This window comes from Hippocampus zosterae, chromosome 12 (assembly GCF_025434085.1).
Source record: "Hippocampus zosterae strain Florida chromosome 12, ASM2543408v3, whole genome shotgun sequence".
Classification (NCBI taxonomy): Eukaryota; Metazoa; Chordata; class Actinopteri; order Syngnathiformes; family Syngnathidae; genus Hippocampus; species Hippocampus zosterae.
In genome coordinates, this window is record NC_067462.1 from 2312713 (window position 1) to 2338533 (window position 25821).

A 25821-nucleotide genomic window follows, 5' to 3' on the forward strand; every position below is an offset into this window, starting at 1 on the left:
TGTGAAGCATCTTTCAGAGTGCTATGAGAGCGGGACGGCGCGACACCTCCCTCGCTTGTGAGGAAAATGCGATCGGGCACACTGAATGCTAAGGTGAGTGCACCCATGACTGCTGTAGGAGGGAATCGTCGTCAATAGATTTCAAACTTGTCAAATTCAAGACGTTATCCAAAACGCTGCCGAAACGGACGACCTCCTTTTTCCCCACGCTGAGAAATCACATTCTGGCAAGCGTTACAGTACATCCAGAATATTCGTCATTGTGAAAAACGACGCAGAGCCGCCCGCGGATTCATACCTGCTGAGTTCTAATCGCATGCTGTGCAAGAAGAAAGCTAAAATGGAAAACCTGAAAAGTTTTATATCGGTACGGGGCGGCCCGGAAATCCAGTGGTTAGCACGTCGGCTTCACAGTGCAGAGGTACCGGGTTCGATTCCGGCTCCGGCCTCCCTGTGTGGAGTTTGCATGTTCTCCCCGGGCCTGCGTGGGTTTTCTGCGGGTGCTCCGGTTTCCTCCCACATTCCAAAAACATGCGCGGCAGGCTGATTGGACGCTCTAAATTGTCCCTAGGTGTGAGTGTGAGTGCGAATGGTTGTTCGTCTCTGTGTGCCCTGCGATTGGGTGGCAACCGATTCAGGGTGTCCCCCGCCTACTGCCCGGAGACAGCTGGGATAGGCTCCAGCACCCCCCGCGACCCTAGTGAGGGTCGAGCGGTTAGGAAGATGAATGAATGTATGAATGAATAATGTCGTACGAAACCTAAGCATATCCCAAACCCAACACTAAGCCCTCACTCGAATCAACCCTAATCATAGCCCAAACCTAACCCCTAACAATAACACGTAGTCCACCTACTCGCTGTTCAGCAAAAAAAAAAAAAAAGAAATAAAACCCATCGGAGGCCTCGCAAAGTTCAATACGGCGCAGTCGTAAAGAAATTTTGATGAAGTTGCCCATATGCCCTTTGAGGAAATCGTAACCCCTACCATGGGGATCTCTTGACCTCATCCGACGGTGGAATCATTTGCATAGAAATTGATTCTATCCGCTTGAATTTGTGAGACGTGCCCAAATTTCCACCCGGCGAGCCTGGACAATGGGCAGTTAAAAAAAATGCAGACCGTTGGGCTCGAGAAGAAAGGATTTCCAATTTCTCCCTTGGCGAAATTTGGAACAAAATGCCGCATGCGATTAGAAGCTCAGGTGAGATGAATCTGTGCCCCCCCCCCTCCCCTCCATCCACTGAATGTCAAATTAAATGACTGACACAGAGCCCCTTTCTTTCCAGAGAGCAAACTTCCAAATCCGACGACTGAAGAGCGTCACGGAAACCCGACACGAGCTCTTTACTGCCAGGAGGACTACGGTGATAGGCTCAAAACGGCAAGCCAGGAACAGGATTGCACCTTTTTCTTTTTAAATATGCGCCTTAAGCCACGGCGACGTGTCACGCAGCCTAAGATGAGGCTCTGGCATCGGGCCCCACGCTGCGCCACGGCCGCCGCGACGTGACATCAAACACGCCTCGGGTTGCGTGAAATATTACGAGCTCGTGCGACTTTCCCCGTGATTGGTTCCCGCCCGCGCTCCCGAAAGACGGGCTTACCGGGGGATAAAGAGGCATCATTTGCATGGAGGCGGCGAGGGTGAGAATCAAAACAGTCTAGTCTGAGATGCCACGAAGTAGTAAGTGACTTACTGACAGAACGGCAGGTTGGTGTCGGGGTCCAGGTGACAGGTGCCTCCGTTGTAGCAATATCCGTCACACAGTTGACAGCTCGGTGCGATTCGCCCATTTGTGCAACTGAGCGGGGAGGAAATAATGACTTGTTGTGACAGAAGGAGAAAACGCACGCAAGCGACGACAGTTTATCGGGAATGTTGGCTTGCTCATTTGTACTCTGTCACGTGCAAAAGAAAAAAAAAACAAAAAACAAATGACACCATTTTACATTTTAGCCAAATCGGTAATGACACTTTCTATTCAAAAAAACCCCCAAAATAAAGAAATGGTCATTTGACATCCTCGTTGTCATTGGACAGCAACCGCAGACACTCGGCGGTTGTGCACTTTGTATTTGTTGGATTTAGTGGAAAATTATGCACATATTCTTGAGGATGCATCTGGGAGGGGGAAACACGCAATGCCTCATGTGTGCAGTGGTGCCTTGATATACAAGTAACTCTCCCAACAATCTTTTCAAAATAAGAGTTGTGTTTTGGCCTTTTTTTTTGGGGGGGTTGGTCCCGGATACAAGCGGCTGAAATGAGTTTTCTCCGCAGGGTGTCCGGGCTCTCCCTGAGAGATAAGGTGAGAAGCTCAGTCATCCGGGAGGGGCTCAGAGTCGAGCCGCTTCTCCTCCACATCGAGAGGAGCCAGATGAGGTGGCTTGGGCATCTGAATCGGATGCCTCCCGACCGCCTCCCCGGTGAGGTGTTCCGGTCATGTCCCACCGGGAGGAGACCCCGAGGAAGACCCAGCACACGCTGGAGAGACTATGTCACCCAGCTGGCTTGGGAACGTCTCGGGATCCCCCGGGGAGAGCTGGAAGAAGTAGCTAGGGAGAGGGAAGTCTGGGCTTCCCTGCTAAAGCTGTTGCCCCCGCGACCCGGCCCCGGATAAGCGGTAGATGATGGATGGATGGATGGATGGATGTTTTGCGAGCAAAAAAAAAAAAAATGTGCCGAATGGTCGCAAGTGAACTCATCTTCACAGAAGAGACTTCTTCCGGCTGTTTCAGTTCAAGAACGACTGTCAAACTAAACATCAAACAACGAGTCAAAGTAACCCGAATCGGGTGAAATCACTAATCCAGCGCTGGGTGCACAAAGGAACAAGCTGTCGGGTTATTTATACGCGGCGCTTTGGGTCCTGGCACGTCAAAATCCACTATGAGTGGATTTTGGGAAACAACCCAGAATTTTGTAGCATGGACCAAAAATAGAAGCTATCGCGATGGAACAATTTTGTTCTTTTTCATGGACTGCTGCCTTCTATCCAAAGCAACATCATGCATTGGCTTGAGATGCACCTCACTGCTTTTGTTTGATGTTTAGTTTGACAACACTCAAATGTCTGCTCCAACCAAAAAACCACACACGAGGCGCCCCCCCCGACGCAAGCTAAGAAGCGTAAGGCGATCGCTCACTTGCAAACCACATCTGCCGTCTCCTCGTTAACGAGGCAGGGCGCGCCGCGGCATCGCAGACACTTGTCCGTCTCACATTTGTTTCCCTCGAACCTGGCGGGGCACACGCACTCCACGTAGCCGCTACTGGACAGCGTGCACGCCTTGGAGTTCACGCAGTAGTGGTGACAAATATCTGGTGACCATGTCGAGAGAGACGGAGAGAGAGAGAGAGAACGACAGCAGATGTTCACGACACCCCCACGAATGGAGTCTGAGCGGCTTTAATTGGACTTGTGAAAGGTTTTAATGGGGCTTAATTATCCTTATCAAATGACATCTTAGCCACACTTGAAAACATTTCACCCGTTGGGCAAACAAGGGGGGGGGGGGATGTGGGGGGGATTCTAACGATGTGTAGCCAAAATTGTTTCCCCCACTAACAATAATTACAAAGCTGCGTAGAGGAGGGGGGGGACAATAAAATCATTATCACTTCTGCACAGAAACACCCGACGGTTGTTTGATTGTGCTCTTTCCACTTTGTTTATTCGAAAATGTGATCTTTTACGAAGGAGGAGGGGGAAAAAAAGCTTCGGGGGGGGGAAGGTTTTGTTGCACGCTGCTAACTTTCAAACGTTAGCAAACGCATCCGAATGGAATTCCTCTGCCGTTTGATCGGGCGTGTTTGCGTCAATGCACGTGAGGGCGACGACGTGCATTCCGAGTGGAAATTTCCCCGCCCCCCCAAAAAAATGGGAGGCGTGCAACTCACGGTACAGACAGCGCTCTCCCGTGTATTCCGACAAACAGCGGCACACGGGCTGGTTCCCCTGAGTGACGTCGCAGGTTCCGCCGTTCAAACAGTAGTTGTCGCATATCCTCCTCTCGCAGAACGGCCCGGAGAAGCCCAGAGGACAGTGGCAAGTAGGCTTCCCTAGAGAAACGGCGAGATGTGAGAAGAGGGATGAGCGAGCGTGCGGAAAAGCCGCGACGTTCGTCGAGCAATAAGGCCAAGCAGCTCAGAGTACGGCAAATGTTTCAGGGAGCCCTCGGAAATTACGGGCCCCAAATTCACCCGTGATAGGCTCACGCTCCCCCGTGACCCGGATGAGGTTAAGCGCTCTAGAAAGCGAAGAGGCGGATGATTGCTGTGTCTCACGTCGTCGCCGTCAATACGCTTTCAATTACAGAACGCGGTCCAAGCAATGCATTTTACATCAACACGTCCGGTTAGTAGGGCGATTGTTAACACGGTAACACGATTGTTAGTAGGGCTTGGTTGGGACCTCCAGACACAAAGACGCAAAAAATAAAGAATAAAAAATCCCAAAGAACTAATAAAAACTACACATGTATGGATAGCACAGATGCCTCTGAACATTTTGAGTGTTTTTATAACACAAAATACATCATTACAAAAATTGTAAAATGCGTAACTTAAGGCCTTTTTAATTTGGAGCACACAAGGGTGGTATATTAAGATATTTTGTGATGTTTTCTTTCATCAATGTCTATCTTCTCAGTGAAAAAACTGCTTTGAGATGATTGCATGACTTGGTGACTTGCTTGCCTCAGCAATTTCAGAGATGGACTCTGGAGCCTGCTTTGACGACTTCATAGTCTGCTTTGCTTGAATTGTCGAAACTTGATCAATGTGATCAATGCCACTTGGTTACACAACAAACAGTATGGCGTAGGGAGGGATGAGAATGGCCACTCACCCCTCCCGATGCACACACTTTAGAGGATAAAAGGAGGGGAGCGATGCTCCTCAGCAGAGTCCGCTGTGGGTTAGCGTACGAACGCCCAGCTCGTATTGAAGCTCACTCTGCTGAGGGTGTTGGCTCTCCACCCTAATGGCATACGGTAAGAGTTCTTTAGCTTCATACAACTTGTTTGAACTGTGTTATCATTTCTGTGTGGGACCAATAAAGTGCCTATTGTTGGTAGCCAGAAGTGTCTTGTCGTCATTTCTGAGTGCCCATCTCCGACGATCCTTTATAAAACTTGATATTCATTCAAATTGAGTATCAGAAGTGTTTCAAAACAAAGGGTTAAACTAACATCAAACTACCAGGTTAGTCGTTTTTTTTTCCAAATAACTGTGCGGCGGGTGCTGCTTTTCCGGTGCCCGGCACGTAATGGTAAGCAAAATGTCTCTGCGCACACCATTCTGTCTCGGTTACAATTGGCCCCCCCCTCATTAGAAGTCCATTAGTAGGCTGCGGAACATGAGCACGGCGCTGCCTCCAAAGTAGAAATCAATCCCACGCAATTTAAAGGGCATATAGAATGGAAAATGGACTTGCTAATTGTTTGTCTCCAAATAGTAGGCCCGGGCCAACCATCAAGTGTGAAATTACACCACCCAGTAAATCTTTTGTGAGCTCCCCCCCCTTTTTTTTTTTTTCTTTCTCCACAAATGTGTCCGTCAGCAAGTTTTACATTGACGCCGCTGTTTCTTTCGGAAGCGAGGCTGGGCGAATATCCGCCGGTTTCGAGTGACGTTTTAGTATTAGGGTTGGGTTAAGAGTTATGGTTAGAGTCATGGTTAAGGTTTAGGGGGTTAGGTGTTGGGTCAAAGGTTAGGGTGTTAGTGGTTAGGGTGTTAGGGTTAAGTCTTGGGTTAGCGTTGGGTTAACGTTGGGTTCGGGGGGGGTTTGGGTTCGGATTAGGGCGTACGTGGTTCGGTTTTAGGATTAGGGGTTATTAGTTAGCTTAGCAATGGCGTTTCCCATGACGTGTTATCATCAAGCTAATGGGGTCACGCGCATCTCCAGGCACCCGTGTGCAGTCACGCCGCACTTGAGGATTGCTCCACATCGGTCCGGGCACACTCAAAGTCAAAATGTTAAACCCCCCCCCCCCCAAAAAAAACCCATAGCAAACGCAAATCAACTTCTGTGCAAAGTGGGCTCAAAAGTGCAACGCTTGCAAAAAAACAGCAGCATTGCCGCAAGGATACCACGGAGGAAAGAGGTGTGCTGAAGTGTTACTATTCACTGGATCATTGAAGCCCCCCCCCGCCCGTCCCCAATTTTAAAATGCCATTTTGTCGCCGCGTTCGATGCAAACGACTCCCTGAGGGGAGTACTTGAAAACAAGAACCGTCAGCTCTAACTACTGGAGGCTGGCGAGTAGACAGATGACCGCCCCCGCACTTTATTTTGATGATGTCAAATGATGAACCAAAACGCGACAGAACTTCTCCGGGGGGCTCAAGCGGCGGGCACATTTGCGAAGGCATCTTACCCAGTGGTGAGCCCATACACGTTCCTCCGTTGAGGCAGTAGTCGGTGCAGTGGTTGACCTCGCAGCGTTCGCCCGAGAAATCAGGCCAGCAGTAGCAGCGCCAGTCTCCCTTCTCGTTGGCTAAGCAACGGCCTCCGTTCTCACAGGGGGGACGACACAGTTCACCTTGGCCGCGTGAGGAAAAAGTCCACATTTCTTAGCGAGGAAGTCAATCGGAGTTAGTGCAACAAACTCACACGGTATGCGCTGCGAATACCGTGCGGTTAATTATGAACCAACCAACCAAACAACAAGAAACTACAAGAATAGGCAACCCGGAAAATATACCAGAAAGAAAAGTTAGAGATCAAATTTTTTTTTTCATTCTTCCGGCCCGGTAGTCCAGTGGTTAGCATGTCGGCTTCACAGTGCAGAGGTACCGGGTTCGATTCCAGCTCCGGCCTCCCTGTGTGGAGTTTGCATGTTCTCCCCGGGCCTGCGTGGGTTTTCTCCGGGTGCTCCGGTTTCCTCCCACATTCCAAAAACATGCGTGGCAGGCTGATTGAATACTCTAAATTGTCCCTAGGTGTGAGTGTGAGTGCGAATGGTTGTTCGTCTCTGTGTGCCCTGTGATTGGCTGGCAACCAGTTCAGGGTGTACCCCGCCTACTGCCCGGAGACAGCTGGGATAGGCTCCAGCACCCCCCGCGACCCTAGTGAGGATCAAGCGGCTCGGAAGATGAATGAATGAATGAATGAATGAATGATGCAAACAGTGGCGGCCCGGTAGTCCAGTGGTTAGCACGTGGGCTTCACAGTGCAGAGGTACCGGGTTTGATTCCAGCTCGGGCCTCCCTGTGTGTAGTTTGCATGTTCTCCCCGGGCCTGCGTGGGTTTTCTCCGGGTGCTCCGGTTTCCTCCCACATTCCAAAAAACATGCATGGCAGGCTGATTGAACACTCTAAATTGTCCCTGGGTGTGAGTGCGAATGGTTGTTCGTTTCTGTGTGCCCTGCGATTGGCTGGCAACCGATTCAGGGTGTCCCCCGCCTACTGCCCGAAGACAGCTGGGATAGGCTCCAGCACCCCCCGCGACCCTAGTGAGGATCAAGCGGCTCGGAAGATGAATGAATGAATGAATGGGTTTAATCGCCGTATGAGTAGTTCATGCTTTTTCTGAAGTAGTGAATAGTCGATGGCACTCGGAGCACTTATGAGGTCTGACGATGTGAATCGAAGGAACATAAATAGGACGAGTAGAGCAAATACTACTTTGTGAGGCGAGCAGGTAGCTGACTTCAGGCCAAGCAACACCTCGGACTGGTCGCCATCCAATCGCGGGGCACATGAATACAAAGAACCCTTCACATTCACACCTGAATGTTGTGGAATGTGACAGTATCCCTGCCACTATTATGGCGCAGCTGTAAGATGGAATGTGGAGGCTCCTTGCAATATTCCCCCAGCAACAGCAGCGACCGTTTTTTTTTTTTCCCGACTCCATACTGGGGCTTTGTTGTTGTTATTCGGATTCTGACAATGTGCCGTCAACGTCCGTTCATATGTCTCAACTGTAAGTGGGAAAACGCCGGCGTCTCTGATAGTTTTGCCGACGGTTTTCTGTCAAGCAGCTTCAGAGTGCCATCATGATAGAAGCCCACCTGAGGTGTTGACATCACCACAGCTGCCGTTGATCAGCATTTTGCCCTCCGGACAAGCGCATCGGGCCCCCGTCGGGTTGAGCAAACACATGAAATCGCAAGACATCCTCAGGCACGGATTGGACACTGTTGGGAAGAGCGAGAGCGGCTCTGTGATACATTTTCCGAGAAGCGGTTCGGGCAAATCTTTGTTTCGGAAGGGCGGCATATTTGCAAGGACCGATGAGAAATCTCAATTACCGTCCTGGTGTTTGAATCGGTGGGAGATCAAAACATTGGTGGGCTTGTCCACCCCCAAGTTGAAAAACTCCACCGACTGTTTGGCAAACTTGTGAATCTTGAAGACCTCGTGTCGGAGTCCAGTCCCGTAGATGTAATCTTCGAATAAATCGATTCGATAAGGTTGGAAGATACCTGCGGATACAACGCAAGGGCACAACATTTGTTTGGTTGAAAAAAAAAAAAATTTAGGCCGATCTGAATTTGCTTTGGGAACGCGAGCCGTTTTCCGGGCGAAAATTACCGTGTCGCTCATTGATCGTCATCAGCGGGTCGGAACCATCCAATCTCACGCTGCCAATCTGCGAAAGCTCAGGATCAGCCCAGTACAAACGTTGATTGAAATAATCAATGGCGAGCCCTGCGGGGGATGAGGAAACAAAGACTTTGATGGAGCGTACAAACTAAACCGAGATCTTGCCGCCGCGGGTCGCCGCGGCAACGGGAGAAGCGAAGGTCACCGCGCACCCGGCCGAAATGTGAAGCCGCCTTTTTTTTTTTTTTTTTTTCTACCCTTTGCCTTGTTTTCCTTTCGCCAATCAATGCTCCTGCGTGGAAATGAGCAAGCGGACCTCACCGCATGGCGCTCGGCACTTTGGCTCGAAATGCCGACGTTGAAATTCCAAAGCGATGAATCACTTTTACTTTCTGCGCCGCGTCGGACTAGATAATGGAGAGCCCGGCCGGATGTTTTAAACGGCTTTTCCGCAGATGATGAATTCCTCGCTCTGCAAACACAACGGAATGCTGCCGCTGGAATTAAAGGAGGCCAACGCCGATGCGCAAAACTAGTTCAGCGCTTTTTCCCTATTAAAAAAAAAAAGGGGATTATAAATGGCAACTTCAGAGGCTCTGCTGCGTTTCATTTGTATTTGTTTCCTTTGCTTTTGTTTTCTGTATAAGCTCCGCTTCATTTTCCCAAACGTTTTCACGCAATTCAACGTATTAGATATCATGCAAACAAAACGTGTGTGATGTCAACGTGTGCCCGACTGACATCCCACTTTTGTCTGAAATGAGAGGATGATTGCGGTCTTCATCCATCCATCCATTTTCTAATGCCGCTTCTCCTCACGAGCGGCAGGAGGCGGGGCTAACCCCCTGAACTGGTTGCCGGCCAATCGCAGGGCACGCGGAAACGAACAACCATTCGTGCGCACAATCGCAATTTGGAGTGTTACACTAACTTGCCAATCCGTGTTTTTGGAATGTGGGAGGAAATCGGGAGTACCCGAAGAAAAGCCACCCAAACTCGGGGAAAACATGCAAACTTTTGCACAGTACGGCCAGACCCGGAGCCGGAATCGAACCCTGTACCTCTGCACCGCGTGGCCGAGGCACTAAACAGCCGCCCACCTTGTCGCGGTATTCCTCCCTAAAATTGTAAAGCTTTTCCAAGACAGGAAATGCATTCATACGCCGCAATAAACGGCGGCCACAGTATATTTTTATACAGTAGCTGGTTGCTAGCTGCGACCATTCTATTGCAAAACTAAACTTGTAGTCATTCGCTGCGACTATTCTATTGCAAAACAAAACTTTCGTCCTTTTCCAAGGGAAGATCTTCAAAATGTAGACGCTGACTGCACTTTTAGAAGGAATACTTACCGGTGGGTCTCCTGAGGTTCTTCTCCAAAAGCACTCTGCGTAAAGAACCATCCATGGCGGATTCTTCTATGTGCGAGTGGTCGCCGACGACACTCCAGTACATCATCCTGCGTGACAGAGTAACATCGGTTGACTGCGGAGAAATACGCCTGGCCGACGTCGTTGTTGCTTTATTGGGGTTGCAACATGAAAAAGTCGATTATGTCAAAGGGGTGGGGTGGGGTGGGGCGGGGGGGCATTCAAGCTAGGAGCGCCCCTGGATGTCACACAGTTATTGATCGTCGGTGAGTTGCAGCTCCCCCCTCGACGCCGCGGAGCGTTCCGATGAGATCCGAGCCATCGTCCGTGGCCGCTCATTCGCCTCCCTGCTTTTGGTTCACCGTCGGCCGTCTCATTATGTCGTATTTAAATGCGGCGGGCGGCTACGGTATAAAAACCGAGTGAACAGGACATTACCTGCTCAGCCTCTAATGGCGAGCATACGCAATTAAGAGTCCGGCCGGTTAACACTGCAAAGCGTTTGAAAAGAGCGGACCATTAAGCACGGGCCTCACCGGACACTTCATAAGGTACACTTTCACAATCTAACGATGGGATTGAAAAAAATTTTTTTGGGGGGCGGGGCCTTTTCATATGTTTAACGTTTATGTTGACATTTAAAATGGTCAGCACAAAAAGTGAAGCAAAAACCGCACAAACAAACCAGTCACGCAATTTGTGTGACATTTGTGCCTTTAAGAGGCGGGGCTTGCGGGGGAGTCTGTCTGGGAGCGTTTGACAGCAGCTCCCGTGTGAGTGCGTCTTTGTGTTTTATTGTTTTGCCGCTGTGAAAACAAGATTTTTTTTTTCTTCCCGAGGACAGAATTTGCATTTTTTTCACGCAGCTCTTTGGATTTTTCGAGTGCACCTGACATTTTGTGGCCGCTGAGCATATCATCACGATGGGCCAGAGAGAGAAGCTGCACAATCGCCATCGTATCCCCCCCAAAAAAACATAACGGATAATCGTCAAGTACCGCAAGCCCCCCCCCGCTTACCCTCGGCCGGGGTTGACAGCAATGGCGTACGGCTCTCCGGCGATGTCGGTAATCAAGCGGGTGCAATTGGGTCCCTTGAGTTGTCCGACATTGACGGAATATCGTAATTTAGTCCAGTGCGCCGTGTAATAGCTGAACCAGTGCATGCGGGAGTGATCGGTCCAGTAGATGTTGCCGGTGATCCAGTCGGCGGAAATGTCTCTTGGTCGTCGAAAGTCAGAACACTGCGGAAAAAAAATGGGAAAGAACAAAGTTGGACGACACGTGACATCAACAAGACTCCAATTATTATTATTCATTCATTCATTCATCTTCCTAACCGCTTGATCCTCACTAGGGTCGCGGGGGGTGCTGGAGCCTATCCCAGCTGTCTTCGGGCAGTAGGCGGGGGACACCCTGAATCGGTTGCCAGCCAATCGCAGGGCACACACAAACGAACAACCATTCGCACTCACACTCACACCTAGGGACAATTTTTATTAGAGTGTTCAATCAGCCTGCCATGCATGTTTTTGGAATGTGGGAGGAAACCGGAGCACCCGGAGAAAACCCACGCAGGCCCGGGGAGAACATGCAAACTCCACACAGGGAGGCCGGAGCTGGAATCGAACCCGGTACCTCTGCACTGTGAGCCCACGTGCTAACCACTGGACTACCGGGCCGCTATTACTATTATTCATTCATCTTCCGAGCCGCTTGATCCTCACTAGGGTCGCGGTGGGTGCTGGAGCCTATCCCAGCTGTCTTTGGGCAGTAGGCGGGGGACACCCTGAACCGGTTGCCAGCCAATCGCAGGGCACACAGAAACAAACAACCATTCGCATTCACACTCACACCTAGGGACAATTTAGAGTGTTCAATCAGCCTGCCACGCACGTTTTTGGAATGTGGGAGGAAACCGGAGCACCCGGAGAAAACCCACGCAGGCCCGCGGAGAACATGCAAACTCCACACAGGGAGGCCGGAGCTGGAATTGAACCCGGTACCTCTGCACTGTGAAGCCCACGTGCTAACCACTGGACTACCGGGCCGCTATTACTATTATTATTATTATTTTTTTTTTTTGATGTCTGGATCTTTCAACCAGCAAATGCATGTCGTCGTCGTCATCTTCAACAACATACTTACAATATTTCGGATATTTGGCTTGGTTTGACTTCTTTCCGTACTGTCTTTGTAAAATATCCCGCCCGGGTTGAATTGGGTGGCCCAGATGAACTTGCGGTGGTGAAACAAAGCGTCCATGCCGATAATGCGGGCGTTGTCCTCAATCCGGCCCAGCACTTTGTATCCGTGGCTCTGGTTAAACGGATACGCAAACCTGCGGATTTCGGTGTCATTAGCGATGTAGAGCACTCCGTCCTCCGCACCTGCCCGCACAGTCGAGAAAAGGAAGCGGCAAGAGGATTAGCCGGCTTTGCCTTTTTTTAAAAAAAAGGACAGCCCCCCCCCCGCCCGCCCCCGTTCTCCCGGATGAAGGTCACCTGATGAAAACGGCGACGGGCGTACCTTTGGCGACGCAGTTTCTGTCCACCTCCTTGTAATTCCTGTCACAGGTGCACTTGAAAGAGCCTTTGGTGTTGGTGCAGTAATGAGAACACGCGTCAAAGCGCAGACATTCGTCGGTCTCTGGAAAAAGTTTGACAAAGCGTTGGCTTTTAACGCGTTAACGCGACCGCCGCGGCCGAGAATATTGATTTTTGACACGCGGTGACGATGACGATGACGCCCGAGCGAGCGATGGCCGCCTACCGTCACACTGGCCCGACTTCTGGTTCCTCTTGAAGCCGGCTTTGCACCGGCAGACGGCGTCCGCGTTCGTCTGGTTGCAAACGGCGTCCTCTCCGCACGGATTTGTCTTCTTGCCGCATACGTCGCCGCTGGAGACTTGCGAATACAAACCACACCCCTTTTTTTGCATCTCAAGACACCTGCCGCGGTCGACTTTTGATGCGCAAAAGCCAAAAAGGACGGCCAAATCTTTTGCATCACACGCGACATAACTCTACAAACGGTGGCCCATACATACATTAGCATAAAATCAAAACAAAGAACAAAAAAAAAAAAAAAAAACTGGGAGCTAGCTAGCCCCGCCTCCCGATAAAGCTTGGATGGATGGGGGCGGTCGCTTGAACTCACGGGCTTTGCAGTCCCGCTCATCGGAGCCGCCGTCGCCGCAGTCGTTGAAGAGGTCGCATAGCAGCTGGATGGAGACGCAGCGTCGATTATCGCAGGTGAACTCGGTCTTCCCGCACGGCCGAGGTCTTGCCGCCGCCACCTCTGCTTTGGTACCCGGAGGAAAAAATAGCACAAGACTTTTAAAAAAAGCTTCCTACATTTACAAACATCGTTTTTCCAACCTCCCTTAGGTGTCCTTCAAAATGCTAACGCTAATGAACCACGTGCACCCCTAAAATGCTGAATAAAAATAACAATAATAATAATAATTAAGGGCGGCCCGGTAGTCCAGTGGTTAGCACGTGGGCTTCACAGTGCAGAGGTACCGGGTTCGATTCCAGCTCCGGCCTCCCTGTGTGGAGTTTGCATGTTCTCCCCGGGCCTGCGTGGGTTTTCTCCGGGTGCTCCGGTTTCCTCCCACATTCCAAAAACATGCGTGGCAGGCTGATTGAACACTCTAAACTGTCCCTAGGTGTGAGTGTGAGTGCGAATGGTTGGATAGCGGGGATGGAAGGATGGCATGACGGGGACCGAGGTGACGCGGAGAGAAGACGGGCGGAGGGAAGAGGCGCACAATGGAGGGAGAGGTAATGGACTGAAGTGAGAGATTGATGGCCGGATCAATGGAATTAGAGAGGAAGATAAGGAGGGGCAGAACGAGAGAGGATGAAAAGAGTGAAATATGAATGAAGCCATTTGTCCCGTTCAACCCGACGGGGCCTGCTCGGAGCCATCGCTCAAATCGGTGTCGCGCGGCAGGAAAACCTCGAGGATGTCGTAAAAAGAAAAGAAGACGCAGCACTTTACATCGAAGCGACTCGCCGCGAGTTTCTTTGGCCAGGTTGGTTCTTGATTTTACTGCTTGGTGCTTTCTACCGCCTTTATTACCGATTCGTCTTATTGTTTATTGTGTATGTTAAATCGCTCCATGTACAGCACTTTGTATGCAGCGATGGCTGTTTGAAAGTGCTCGAGAAATACTCTTGACTTGACTTGACAAAATGTCATGAACCCTTGAAGGGACACAAAAGGTGGAGAAACACACGTGGACAGACAATATGACGAGACTCATAAAAAGCATTGAGGTTCTTGAACCTCGAAAAAAAAAACCCAACCATTATTGCTGCAGCGCATTGTGCAGTGTTGCTCCCCCCCCCCCCCCCCCAAGAAAATTTGTTTTGTGAGTCTGGAACAGATTTCGAAGGGACACAAAAGGTGGAGAAACACATGTGGACAGACAAATATGACGAGACTCATAAAAAGCATTGAGGTTCTTGAACCTCGAAAAAAACCCCCCAACCATTATTGCTGCAGCGCATTGTGCAGTGTTGCCCCCCCTCCCCCCCCAAGAGAATTTGTTTTGTGAGTCTGGAACAAATTTCGGTGTAGAAAGATGATTTGACACAAGAGCCTTTTGATTCTTTAGCATGACTGAGAGTCGTGTTTAGCTTGGGTTGCCATTCATTCATTCATTCATTCATCTTCCTAACCGCTTGATCCTCATGAGGGTCGCGGGGGGTGCTGGAGCCCATCCCAGCCGTCTCCGGGCAGTAGGCGGGGGACACCCTGAACCGGTTGCCAGCCAATCGCAGGGCACACATAGACGAACAACCATCCACGCTCACACTCACACCTAGGGACAATTTAGAGTGTTCGATCAGCCTGCCACGCATATTTTTGGAATGTGGGAGGAAACCGGAGCACCCGGAGAAAACCCACGCAGGCCCGGGGAGAACATGCAAACTCCACACAGGGAGGCCGGAGCTGGAATCGAACCCGGTACCTCCGCACTGTGAAGCCGACGTGCTAACCACTGGACTACCGGGCCGCCCTGGGTTGCCATTAATGTCATTAACTTAAAAAAAAAAAAAAAAAGCCTTTTATTTTTCAGGCTCATGTCGTAAAACGAGTGAAAAAATATTCATCTCAAGTATCGGTGATGTTCGCGTCTCGGCACCCGACGCCACAACGGCCCTTTGTAAGTTCATAAAAGGTAAAAAAAAAAACGGTTATTGATACAACGTGTCCTCACCGCACTCCTCTTCATCCGAGCTGTCGCCGCAGTCGTCCGCTTTATTGCAGACTTGGTCGACGCGCAGGCAAACGCGATTATTTCTGCAGCGGAACGGCCTCGTAGGAGGGCACGCCAGTTTTTCTGGAGATGGAAGGAGATAAAAGGCAAATGGCTTTGGCTTTGCGAGGGAAGGGAAAAAAAGAAAATAAAATGCACGCCGCACATTTGAATATCTACGGCGCTGGGGCCGGATGGGGGAGGGGGGCGTTGGGGGGGGGGCAGTGGCTCATAAATATCTTGAAAAAGAAGGCGGCCACATTGACTTGACAGCAAAGCGCAGCGGAGCGCCACCCACCGCACATGTCGGCGTCTTCGTCGGAGTTGTCTCCGCAGTCGTCCTTGCCGTCACACACCCACGTGTGAAGTTTGCACAAGGTGTTATTGCACATGAATTCATCAGCCCGGCAAAAGAAAGCACCTACGGTCACACAAAGAAATGAAACACTCCCCCCCCCACACACACACACACACACGAGCTCGCAGTGAAAAGTCTATTCAAGCGAACAAAAGGTGTTACTCTGATTCATTCCTCTCCCCCTCCATCTGATTTACATTTTTATTTTTTTTAATCCCTGGCATGTAGGTGGGAAGCACTTGCACCTTTGTAATAGTTCTGCTCTTATAACTCCAACTAAGATGATGCGGTCCCAAAGGTGAATGATGTTGGTGAGGTCAGGATTGTTCACGCGGCAGTTGTGCCCATTGTTCTCTCATCCCTCACTCTGTCCTGTGGCGTGATTGGCTAGGCTCAGTGATGCTCCAGAGCTACTTTCGAGCACTTGCAACCCATCGTGTCATCGTCAAAAGGTGGGCAGAGCCGCGTCGAGTTTGAGCGTTCGCATCGACTTGATTTATGACTGCGTGAGTGTGCCTCCTTTACTGCGTGTCACGTGACAAGCTTTTCCAGTGACGGTCGTGTGACCAGAGTTAGCCAAACAGCGGCTACCGCTAATGCTAGTTGAGCAATGTAAGGTCCTTTTCAGTTCAAGTCATTTCACGCGGCACTTGCATCGGACTATTCATTCATCTTTCATCTTCCGAGCCGCTTGATCCTCACTAGGGTCGCGTGGGGTGCAGCAGCCTATTCCAGCTGACTTCGGGCAGTAGGCGGGGTACACCCTGAATCGGTTGCCAGCCAATCGCAGGGCACACATAGACGAACAACCATCCACGCTCACACTCACACCTAGGGATAATTTTAGAGTGTTCAATCAGCCTGCCATGCATGTTTTTGGAATGTGGGAGGAAACCGGAGCACCCGGAGAAAACCCACGCAGGCCCGGGGAGAACATGCAAACTCCACACAGGGAGGCCGGAGCTGGAATCGAACCCGGTACCTCTGCACTGTGAAGCCCACGTGCTAATCACTGGACTACCGGGCCCACTGAAAGTATCCCTTTTTTTTATTTCCTCAGCTAAAATACGATCTGAATCAAATCAGAATACGGAAAATACAGAATACTATTTGTGGTTAAAAATATATCGATATATTTTCAATGACATCAATTTTTGCTGTCCACCTGGTGTACGAGAGACTCCCGGTAGCGCCGCACTTACCCTGGCTGCAGTTTTCCTCATCACTGTGATCCATGCAGTCCATCACGCCATCACAACGCCAGCGTCGAGGTATGCAGTGTGCTCGATTTAGGCAAAGAAACTCGTCTTCCTGGCATTCCTTCACGCAGCCAATCTGTCACGACACGGCGCGTTTACGTGCGCTGGCGGCGACGCCGATTCCAAAGGCGCGTGGCCGTCGACGTAAACGCTTGCACCGACCTCATCTGAGCCATCCAGGCAGTTGTCGTGGCCGTCGCAACGCAGGCCGGCTGACACGCAGCCGCCGCTGTCGCACACGTACTCGTTCGCAGAACACGAGGGGGCCACTGCGAAGGAGGAAACATCACAGGAATCGCAATGGGGGCTCAAATATGGAAGCAAAACGATCTCTCATGCGACCAACAGCCCCGATCTGGTCGTAGTAAGCCAACAGAAAACGACTCGATATTCAATTATTAAACCCAAAGTGCATGTGGGGCTCTTGTATTATTTTTGTCCATTTGGGCGGGGGCAATCTTCACATTCTACTGCGATATCTGAGACTTTGAGTGTATATGGCTTTGGAAAGGCCTGGTAAGTGATTTGGGTGTCAGAGATTACAATACGTTGTTCGTCGCGATGATCGGCGACATTAAATTGGCTAACATGGACATGTGACATGTTAGCCAGATTTGATTTGATTCATTTGAAGTGTGGAAGGATCCTAATCTTGGGACATTCTGAATAATAATAAAAATAACTAACGGATGTAATATTGTAGTATAAACATATTTATTATTTATAATATTTAATATTGTAATATTTGAGAATTCCGGGTTTGGTTCAGACAACTCTGAATTCCAACGCACAAAGTCCAATGACGGGAAACAAACAAAAAAAAAACGGAAAACATTTTCCACCCCGGTGGCAGATTTCTTTTCTGGTTAAGGTAAAATCAAAAGTCAAAATTGTTGTTTTAGAAGAAAACGGATCCACAATTCCATGTTGTTCATTAAAATGGGAAAAACATCAAAGAAATTTTTAATAGATAAAAATCTGTGATTAATTACAGATAATTCTGAGTTAACTATGAAATTATAAATTTGATCGCAATTAAGTATTTTAATCGTTTGACATCACTAGTAACTATTCCTAAGTATAAGCAGCGTGTTTCAAGATCATCAGTGTCGCATCAAGAAAAACTTGCCTCATCCAAATTATCCAAACAGTCATAATCCCCGTCACAGCGGAACCGGGAGGAGATGCAGTCCCCGTTGTTGCAAAGTCTTAATAATAAAAATAACTAGCGGATGTAATATTGTAGTATAAACATATTTATTATTTATAATATTTAATATTGTAATATTTGAGAATTCCGGGTTTGGTTCAGACAACTCTGAATTACAACGCACAAAGTCCAATGACGGGAAAGAAAGAAAGAAACAAAAAAAAAAAAACAAAAACGGAAAACATTTTCCACCCCGGTGGCAGATATCTTTTCCCCAGACAAAGAAAGCCGAAACACCCCCCCACCCCTTGCCGTACCTGTTCCCTGGCAGTTTCTCTCATCCTCTCCCGTCTTACAGTCTTCTTGGCTGTCACAGAGCCACTTTTTGGAGATGCAGAGGTTGTTGTGACAGCGAAATTGGTCGTCGGCACAGTGCGCCTCGCAGCCTTTCTGTGAGCCATGAACACAAATGTGAAGGGGTAAACGTAAGGCGCGACAACATCGCTAACCCTTGTTAGCGAGACGAAACACACCGCGGTGTGTCTACATATGACAATCGCAAGCGCATTTTTTTTTTTTTTTTCCAAAGGCCCACGCGGCAACGGAAAAACGCAATCTGTTTCACGACAAGAGCAAAAACACTTCTCAAGGTACAGGCTTGAAAATAGCGAGCGGGTAAAGAGGCACTTGTGGTTTGTGATGCGCAGCCACTTGGAAAAAGAACCTCTGGAGCTCATTGGCAGTCTTTTTAGCATATGTGTCTTTTCGGGCCAAGCTGGCGGATTCTAAAAGGGATCCTAAAACGCCCGTTTGACCGCCGTTAACCTCAACGCATCCGTTGGGTAGGGACAGCCCTGAACGTCCCAGAAATGATGAGAAATGACATGTGTAATACAAATGTTTGGATAGAGGCAAAGATCCGAACTCGATTCGCTAAAAAAAAAACCCCGAATAATTATAGCAAATGTTTGCCCCTGAATTTTGCAGCGCATCATGACTATTGATGACCCGCGCCGAGATGAACCTTGAAAGCACTACTCGTCCCCCCCTGACGTTTATTCCTCAACATAACATTGAATTTACATGCCGCATTCGATGCATTCAAATCACTGCAGAAGATACTTTAGTCCTATTTCAACATTTTAGAGTCTGCTCATGACCGCGTCTTCCACTAATGACCAGAAATCAAATTGAGATTCTGACTGGCGTCACCGAATGAATACGCGAGCTCATAAAATCCATAAATCAACTTCAATTTTTTTTTGGGGGGGGGGTAACTATTAGTGATGTCAGTTTAACGCGTTATTATCGGCATTAATTGAAGACAATTTAAACTCGATTAATTTTTTTAATCGCGAGATTAATGCGGCACCACGTTACGGATGTTACGTTGCTCTAAAATAATAAAATGTGCTCCAAGTTTGAATAACTGCTCCACGTGAAAAATGTTAAGGTAAAAATCAAAAGTCGAAATTGTTGTTTTAGAAGTTGATCATTAAAATGGGGAAAAATAGGAGAAAAAGACATCAAAGGAAATTTAGAATAGATAAAAATCTGTGATTAATTACGGATAATTCTGAGTTAACTATGAAGTTATACATTTGATCGCAATTAAGTATTTTAATCGTTTGACAGCACAATTAACTATGCCTAAGTATAAGCAGCACGTTTCAAGATCATCAGTGACGCATCAAGAAAAACTTGCCTCATCCGAATTATCCAAACAGTCGTAATCCCCGTCACAGCGGAACCGGGAGGAGATGCAGTCCCCGTTGGTGCAGGCAAAGTCTTTGTGGTTGCAGGTGACTGGCGCTGTCGAGGAAGTGAACAAAACATAACGTATTTACACACATACACACACACAGAAAAAATAGATAAATAACAGAACCAAAACAAGCGACGCAATCATGTTCATTCGATTTACAGCAAACACATGAGCAGATATCTTTATTAGCCAAATGTTTGCGCTCGCAAGCGCGCGCTAATGGCTTGAAAACAACAACAACAACAATGCAATTGGAGATAATTAGACTCATTTTGTATGGACGATGCGGGATAACGGCGCCGGCTGCCGGCAAAGCTGATCACCATGTAAATGCATTCCATTCTGCTTCTGCAATCGACGGGGGCAAAACTCTCTGAAGCCCAAATCGCGTTGCTGCCATTTAGGGGGGGGGGGGGGGGTCCCCAAGGACGATATTAGTGACGCGGCTAAACAGCTGCATTAGATCCACTTTCTGCCCCCCCCCCCCTCAATTATCCTGGACGAGCGTGCATGCGTATGCATATGTGCATCTCTACTGGATTCACAGCTTACAACGAATTAAAAGGCCCTATTTTAGCTTGCTTAACTAACCATTTCCTGGCCAGCCTGTTTAATTATTTACCATCAAACAGCCCGGGGGTGTAAGTGCAAATGTACTGTGGGCAATAAATACAAAAACAAATTTTTGTACGGACCGATCACAGATGGGCCGAGGCCTGACACCGGGCCGCGGACCCGTAGTTGCGGACCCCTGCTGTAAAAGATTGGGGACCACTGCGCCAGGTTACAATTACCCGCCCACCTGTGATCGCAGGCTAAAGACAGGCATAGACAAAAGCGTTGCCGAAGTGTGTGTTTGGGGGGGCTTCAGAAAACATGTGGTCTCCTCCTGCCTCTGTGTGTGTGTGTGTGTGTGTGTGTGTGTGTGTGTGTGTGTGAGTGAGACTCATTCATTCATTCATTCATCTTCCGTACCGCTTGATCCTCGCTAGGGTCGCGGGGGGTGCTGGAGCCCATCCCAGCCGTCTCCGGGCAGTAGGCGGGGGACACCCTGAATCGGTTGCCAGCCAATCGCAGGGCACACAAAAACGAACAACCATTCGCACTCACACTCACACCTAGGGACAATTTAGAGTGTTCAATCAGCCTGTCACGCATATTTTGGGAATGTGGGAGGAAACCGGAGCACCCGGAGAAAACCCACGCAGGCCCAGGGAGAACATGCAAACTCCACACAGGGAGGTCGGAGCTGGAATCGAACCCGGTACCTCTGCACTGTGAAGCCCACGTGCTAACCACTGGACTACCGGGCTGCCCGTGTGTGAGACTTTCCTGACAAAATGACGTGACGGCAAGTGGAGGCGTCGGGTTACTCACTGCAGTTCTGCTCGTCTGAATTGTCTCCGCAGTCATTCTGGCTGTCACACCTCCAGTGGTCTGGGATGCAGTTGTTATTCTCACAGCGGAACTCATGAGGTCCGCAGGTCTTTTCATCTTTTTCGTCAGGTGCAAACAAAGACAAAAAAAAAAAAGGAAAAAAAAGTGGCTTCAAAGAGCATGAATATTAATGCGGCGCATGCAATCATATTTTGGGCTTGTAATCATGGTATCCTGCGGGGTTTCGCCTGAGCAAGTTTGACACCCAGTTCAAAACACAGTATGTTCACCGGCGGCAAACACACCATTAGATGAAATACCCGCGCGCACTGGCAATCATCCACAGCACGATTTATGACACCAAGACCGCCCCCCACACCCCTCCGCCCACACTCCCATCCCACCCTGGCAAAATAAATACAACTTTCTTCAAAAAGATATTCAGGAAGGGCGTTTGCTGCATAACAAATGTTGAGCAGCAACAAAAGTGAGAACGCCTCGGAAATCAACGACAACCACTTTGACGATTGCGGGTTTGGCCAGCACGCGGTGAGCAGTAACACGTTAGTCGGCGAATCTTTTGGATCATTTGGGTTCGTCAGAGCAGTTCCATTTGACCTCCACTTAAAAGTAACAATAACTAGGTCAATGCACAAAATATTCAATCACTTGTTGAAAAATAAAGCGCTTTGATGAAGACCTTTCACCAAATCTTGACAAAAAATAAATTTCAGAGCTGTAATTAATTGCAAAGGTGTGACACCTTGAACCCGCCGATGCCTCCTAATTGGAAGTCTTTAAAAGACATTTTTTTTTCTCTCTTTTTGCCTTGAGCTTGCTTAAGTGGGCTTCGCTTGCTTTCTCGTAGCACTCGATAAATCAAATCTCCAAAATAACTTGTGTCAAAGAACGGTTTGGCGACCTTTGACCCCTGCTTCAAGCCACAACAAGGTCACAACAAAAAAAAAAAACAAACGTATTCCCAAACGACCCCACTGAACTAAATTCAAGGTCAGCTGGAAAACTTTGGCTTTAGGCTTTGAGTTATTTGCGCGCAGTTCATTGGTATCGGCGCAATCTCTATCTCAAGACTGATACGTCCGGAAAACCGTCTCGCTCCAATCAGACGAGTCGCGGGTCTGAGTGAGGGGGGGGGGGAAGCCGAGTGTAAAATTGATCCCGTTTAAATCACGTTGCCACCCAGCTCTGACCGAGGGAAGTGGTGGTGTTGTGATTTATGGTTAAGTGGATTTGGCGCAACTCACCGCAATTAGCCTCGTCTGACCCGTCGGCGCAGTCGGGGTCCTCATCGCAGACCCACAGCTTGGAGATGCAGTGCATGGTGGCCTTGCACTGGAACTGGTCAGGCGAGCATGTGCTCTCAGCTGCTCAAAGAAAGAAAGAAAGAAAGAAAAAAAGAAAGAGAGGCCGGAATGGGACTCGGAGAAGTCATTGTTGTTATTGGACATAGCCGAGTAATTAAAAAAAAAACATTTTAATATTTTCTGCCGCGGGTTTAATTGCAACGCCGCATTCAAAAATCACATCCGGTCTTTGGGAATAACTATTTTCACCCTAATTACAGCAATTTTTTCCCCATTCTATTCTTTTTCCTTCTGAGCGTCTTTCCATTGTCATTCCCCCCTCGCTGTCACCTCTCTCGCAATCACACGCAAGACAAATGTCGCAATAGGAAAGGCGGCAATGCAGAGTGATACTCAGACGCCGAGACAATTACCCAATTGTCTCCAAAGTATGGAAAGAGCGCTTCTCCAAATGCTTTAAATCCATTTGGATTAGTCTGGGGGGGTGGGGGGGGGGGGTAAGACATTGAATAAAACAGAGCTGCAATTTTGACAAGCATTTGTTCTATCCTGTTAAAACTATTCAGTGTCTCAGTTTCTTTTTTTAGGGACGGTTGTTACGTAAAATGAGGTTTGCGATAGCCCAATTATTTATTGCCAAAATGTAAAATTATGTATTCATTCATTCATTCATTCATTCATTTTCCGAGCCGCTTGATCCTCACTAGGGTCGCGGGGGGTGCTGGAGCCCATCCCAGCTGTCTCCGGGCAGTAGGCGGGGGACACCCTGAATCGGTTGCCAGCCAATCGCAGGGCACACAGAGACGAACAACCATCCACGCTCACATTCACACCTAGGGACAATTTAGAGCGTCCAATCAGCCTGCCGCGCATGTTTTTGGAATGTGGGAGGAAACCGGAGCACCCGGAGAAAACCCACGCAGGCCCGGGGAGAACATGCAAACTCCACACAGGGAGGCCGGAGCTGGAATCGAACCCGGTACCTCTGCACTGTGGAGCCGACGTGCTAACCACTGGACTACCGGGCCGCCCAAAATTATGTATTTTTAATTATTATTATTTTTTTGTGCCTGAGTGGCTTTTGATCCGATCCGAGTTCACGCCATGGCTTGAGTATCCAATTGGGCCATCCCACATGGCGAGGTGGCGTGCGAAAGCAGTGCGGTGGTGAGAACGTGGATAAAGTTCACCGTTCACGCATCAGTGCAATGTTTTTCTCGTAATCAACTGGTATCTTGCAATCAAAGTGGCCCTTTTTTGGCGTTGTTTCTATTTTTATTCAGTAGGAAATCATTGGTTAGATCTTTGTCGTATCACAAAGGCAAAACAAAAAAATAGAAATAATTTGAACTCATAGGATGAAGTTGTCGTGAGAGCAAGCTGCTCGAAATGCGCACGTGGAAACGCGTTTCACTCCGCTGAAACTTACGGCAGTCCGTCTCGTCTTCGCCATCCCCGCAGTCGTCTTGACCGTTGCAGCGCAGATTGAGGGGAATACATTTCTGTTTCCTGAAGCACTTGAACTGGCCTGACAGGCAAATGTACGTCTCTGGGGGGGGGGTAAAGCAAACGTCCCATGATTATTTGGCATCTTTACATGTCCGAGGGAGCTTTAGAGACAAAGGCAAGGTGGCACGGAAACTCAGTTTTGTTTAGATTCTGTCCTTCCCATTGGGAGGGGGGGGGGGCGGATTCATTGTCTCTAAAGTGTTACCTTGACGCGTGGCACTGAAGGGTATTGTGGGCGATTGAAATGAAATGAAGGAATTTCTCGTCTTTTTGATGCGATCGGCGGTTGGCTCACTCACCGCAGTTGGCTTCATCCGAGTTGTCGCCGCAGTCGTTCTCGCCGTCGCAGATAAAAGGGGGAAGGGCGCAGAGACCCGTGCCGCACTGAAAACGTCCTGGCTGGCATTTGAATTCCGCTACGGTCACAGAAATAGAAACTTTTATAATGTCAGCATTTAGAGGCAGCGTATGGCCTTCGAAAAAGAAAAGAACTGTTGGGCGCCACGTGCTCAGTCACACCACACATCCTGTTCTTCATCTCAATGTTTTCTATTTACGGCTTGGTGACGATTATCAACAAATGAGTTTTGAAACTCCGGATACAAGCGGCCGAAATGAGTTTTCTCCGCAGGGTGTCCGGGCTCTCCCTTAGAGATAAGGTGAGAAGCTCGGTCATCCGGGAGGGGCTCCGAGTCGAGCCGCTTCTCCTCCACATCGAGAGGAGCCAGATGAGGTGGCTTGGGCATCTGATTCGGATGCCTCCTGAGCGCCTCCCCGGTGAGGTGTTCCGGGCATGTCCTACCGGGAGGAGACCCAGGACACGCTGGAGAGACTATGTCACCCAGCTGGCCTGGGAACGTCTCGGGATCCCCCGGGGAGAGCTGGAAGAAGTAGCTAGGGAGAGGGAAGTCTGGGCTTCCCTGCTAAAGCTGTTGCCCCCGCGACCCGGCCCCGGATAAGCGGTAGATGATGGATGGATGGATGGAGTTTTGAAACAAAATGTACTCACGGCAATCAGCGGGTTCATCCGATCCGTCCCCGCAGTCGTCCACCGTGTCACATTTCCACCAGAAAGGGATGCACTCATCCGTCCCGCAGCGAAACTGTTGGTACAAAGCGCAGCGCGGGTGAAAACGTGAGCGGAGCCGACATGAACGTGCCATTTTGGTTCCGGCGGTCTTCAAAGCAAAGGAGGGCACACGTTTGCCTTTGGGGGAAGCCGAGGATGGAAAAAAATCATATCGTCCATCTGAAACGACACGTCGCTGACCTGACTGGAGGTGCAGTTGGACAGACAGGTCTTGTTGTCTGCGGCCAGGTAGAAATTACTGGGACAGGCACATTTGTGTCCCCCGCCGGCGGACAGCAGACACAGGTGGCTGCAGCCTCCGTTTGCAATCTGACACTGGTGCTTGGGCACTGCAAAGAGGCGACACGCGCGCAAAGACGCGCAATTACGAGACCCGTGCGCGAAAGCTCTCTCAAGGAGACCGTGAACCCAAAAGCGCCAGACGGACTTTGTACCTTCGGGCTGGCGCAGGGAGTGGTAGACCTTGATGGATTTGATGGCCTGCCAAGAGTTGAGCAGCTCCAGGCCTTGAGCGCCCGTCGTCTTGTGAACTCGCCGGAGTGATTTGGATTTGCCGTCCGTCCAGTAGATGAAGTCCTCAAACAGGGTCAGCGCCATTACCCCTTGGATGTGATCGGACGACACTGGGGGGAGACGCAGACGGGCTTGCTCAACGTCGATGATTACGATTCGCCGAGGTAAACATTCTCCTCGCGCCAAAACGTGCGGCCTGTGTTTATTTAGCGCAAACTGCTATTAGCATCAATACGGCGGGCCTGATTGACTCGAGGCTAGCACGCGCAAAAACAGCCAC

The 25821-nt window shown here is 49.3% G+C and overlaps 1 protein-coding gene across 10 annotated transcripts in view; it reads right to left on the reverse strand.

The window, feature by feature from the left end:
* The window catches only part of lrp1bb (low density lipoprotein receptor-related protein 1Bb), a 190523-nt gene that overhangs the window by 5719 nt on the left and 158983 nt on the right, over nt 1-25821 (reverse strand). For 6 of the 10 annotated variants that reach the window (XM_052082609.1, XM_052082612.1, XM_052082608.1 and 3 more), the window contains 26 exons: nt 25463-25651; nt 25209-25357; nt 24948-25041; nt 24238-24354; nt 23859-23978; nt 22370-22489; nt 21105-21221; nt 19668-19774; nt 18280-18412; nt 16975-17081; nt 16756-16888; nt 15494-15616; nt 15157-15279; nt 13086-13229; nt 12699-12833; nt 12456-12575; nt 12075-12316; nt 10947-11170; nt 9910-10016; nt 8546-8662; nt 8263-8436; nt 8023-8148; nt 6385-6549; nt 3905-4066; nt 3151-3325; nt 1701-1805 (listed from right to left, as the gene is read on the reverse strand). In XM_052082609.1, coding sequence (XP_051938569.1) covers nt 1701-1805; nt 3151-3325; nt 3905-4066; nt 6385-6549; nt 8023-8148; nt 8263-8436; nt 8546-8662; nt 9910-10016; nt 10947-11170; nt 12075-12316; nt 12456-12575; nt 12699-12833; nt 13086-13229; nt 15157-15279; nt 15494-15616; nt 16756-16888; nt 16975-17081; nt 18280-18412; nt 19668-19774; nt 21105-21221; nt 22370-22489; nt 23859-23978; nt 24238-24354; nt 24948-25041; nt 25209-25357; nt 25463-25651 — 3628 coding nt within the window. Of the gene's footprint in view, nt 1-1700; nt 1806-3150; nt 3326-3904; nt 4067-6384; nt 6550-8022; nt 8149-8262; nt 8437-8545; nt 8663-9909; nt 10017-10946; nt 11171-12074; nt 12317-12455; nt 12576-12698; nt 12834-13085; nt 13230-15156; nt 15280-15493; nt 15617-16755; nt 16889-16974; nt 17082-18279; nt 18413-19663; nt 19775-21104; nt 21222-22369; nt 22490-23858; nt 23979-24237; nt 24355-24947; nt 25042-25208; nt 25358-25462; nt 25652-25821 lie in introns of all 10 variants that reach the window. The other 4 variants (XM_052082607.1, XM_052082605.1, XM_052082611.1 and 1 more) reach the window with 2 other exon arrangements.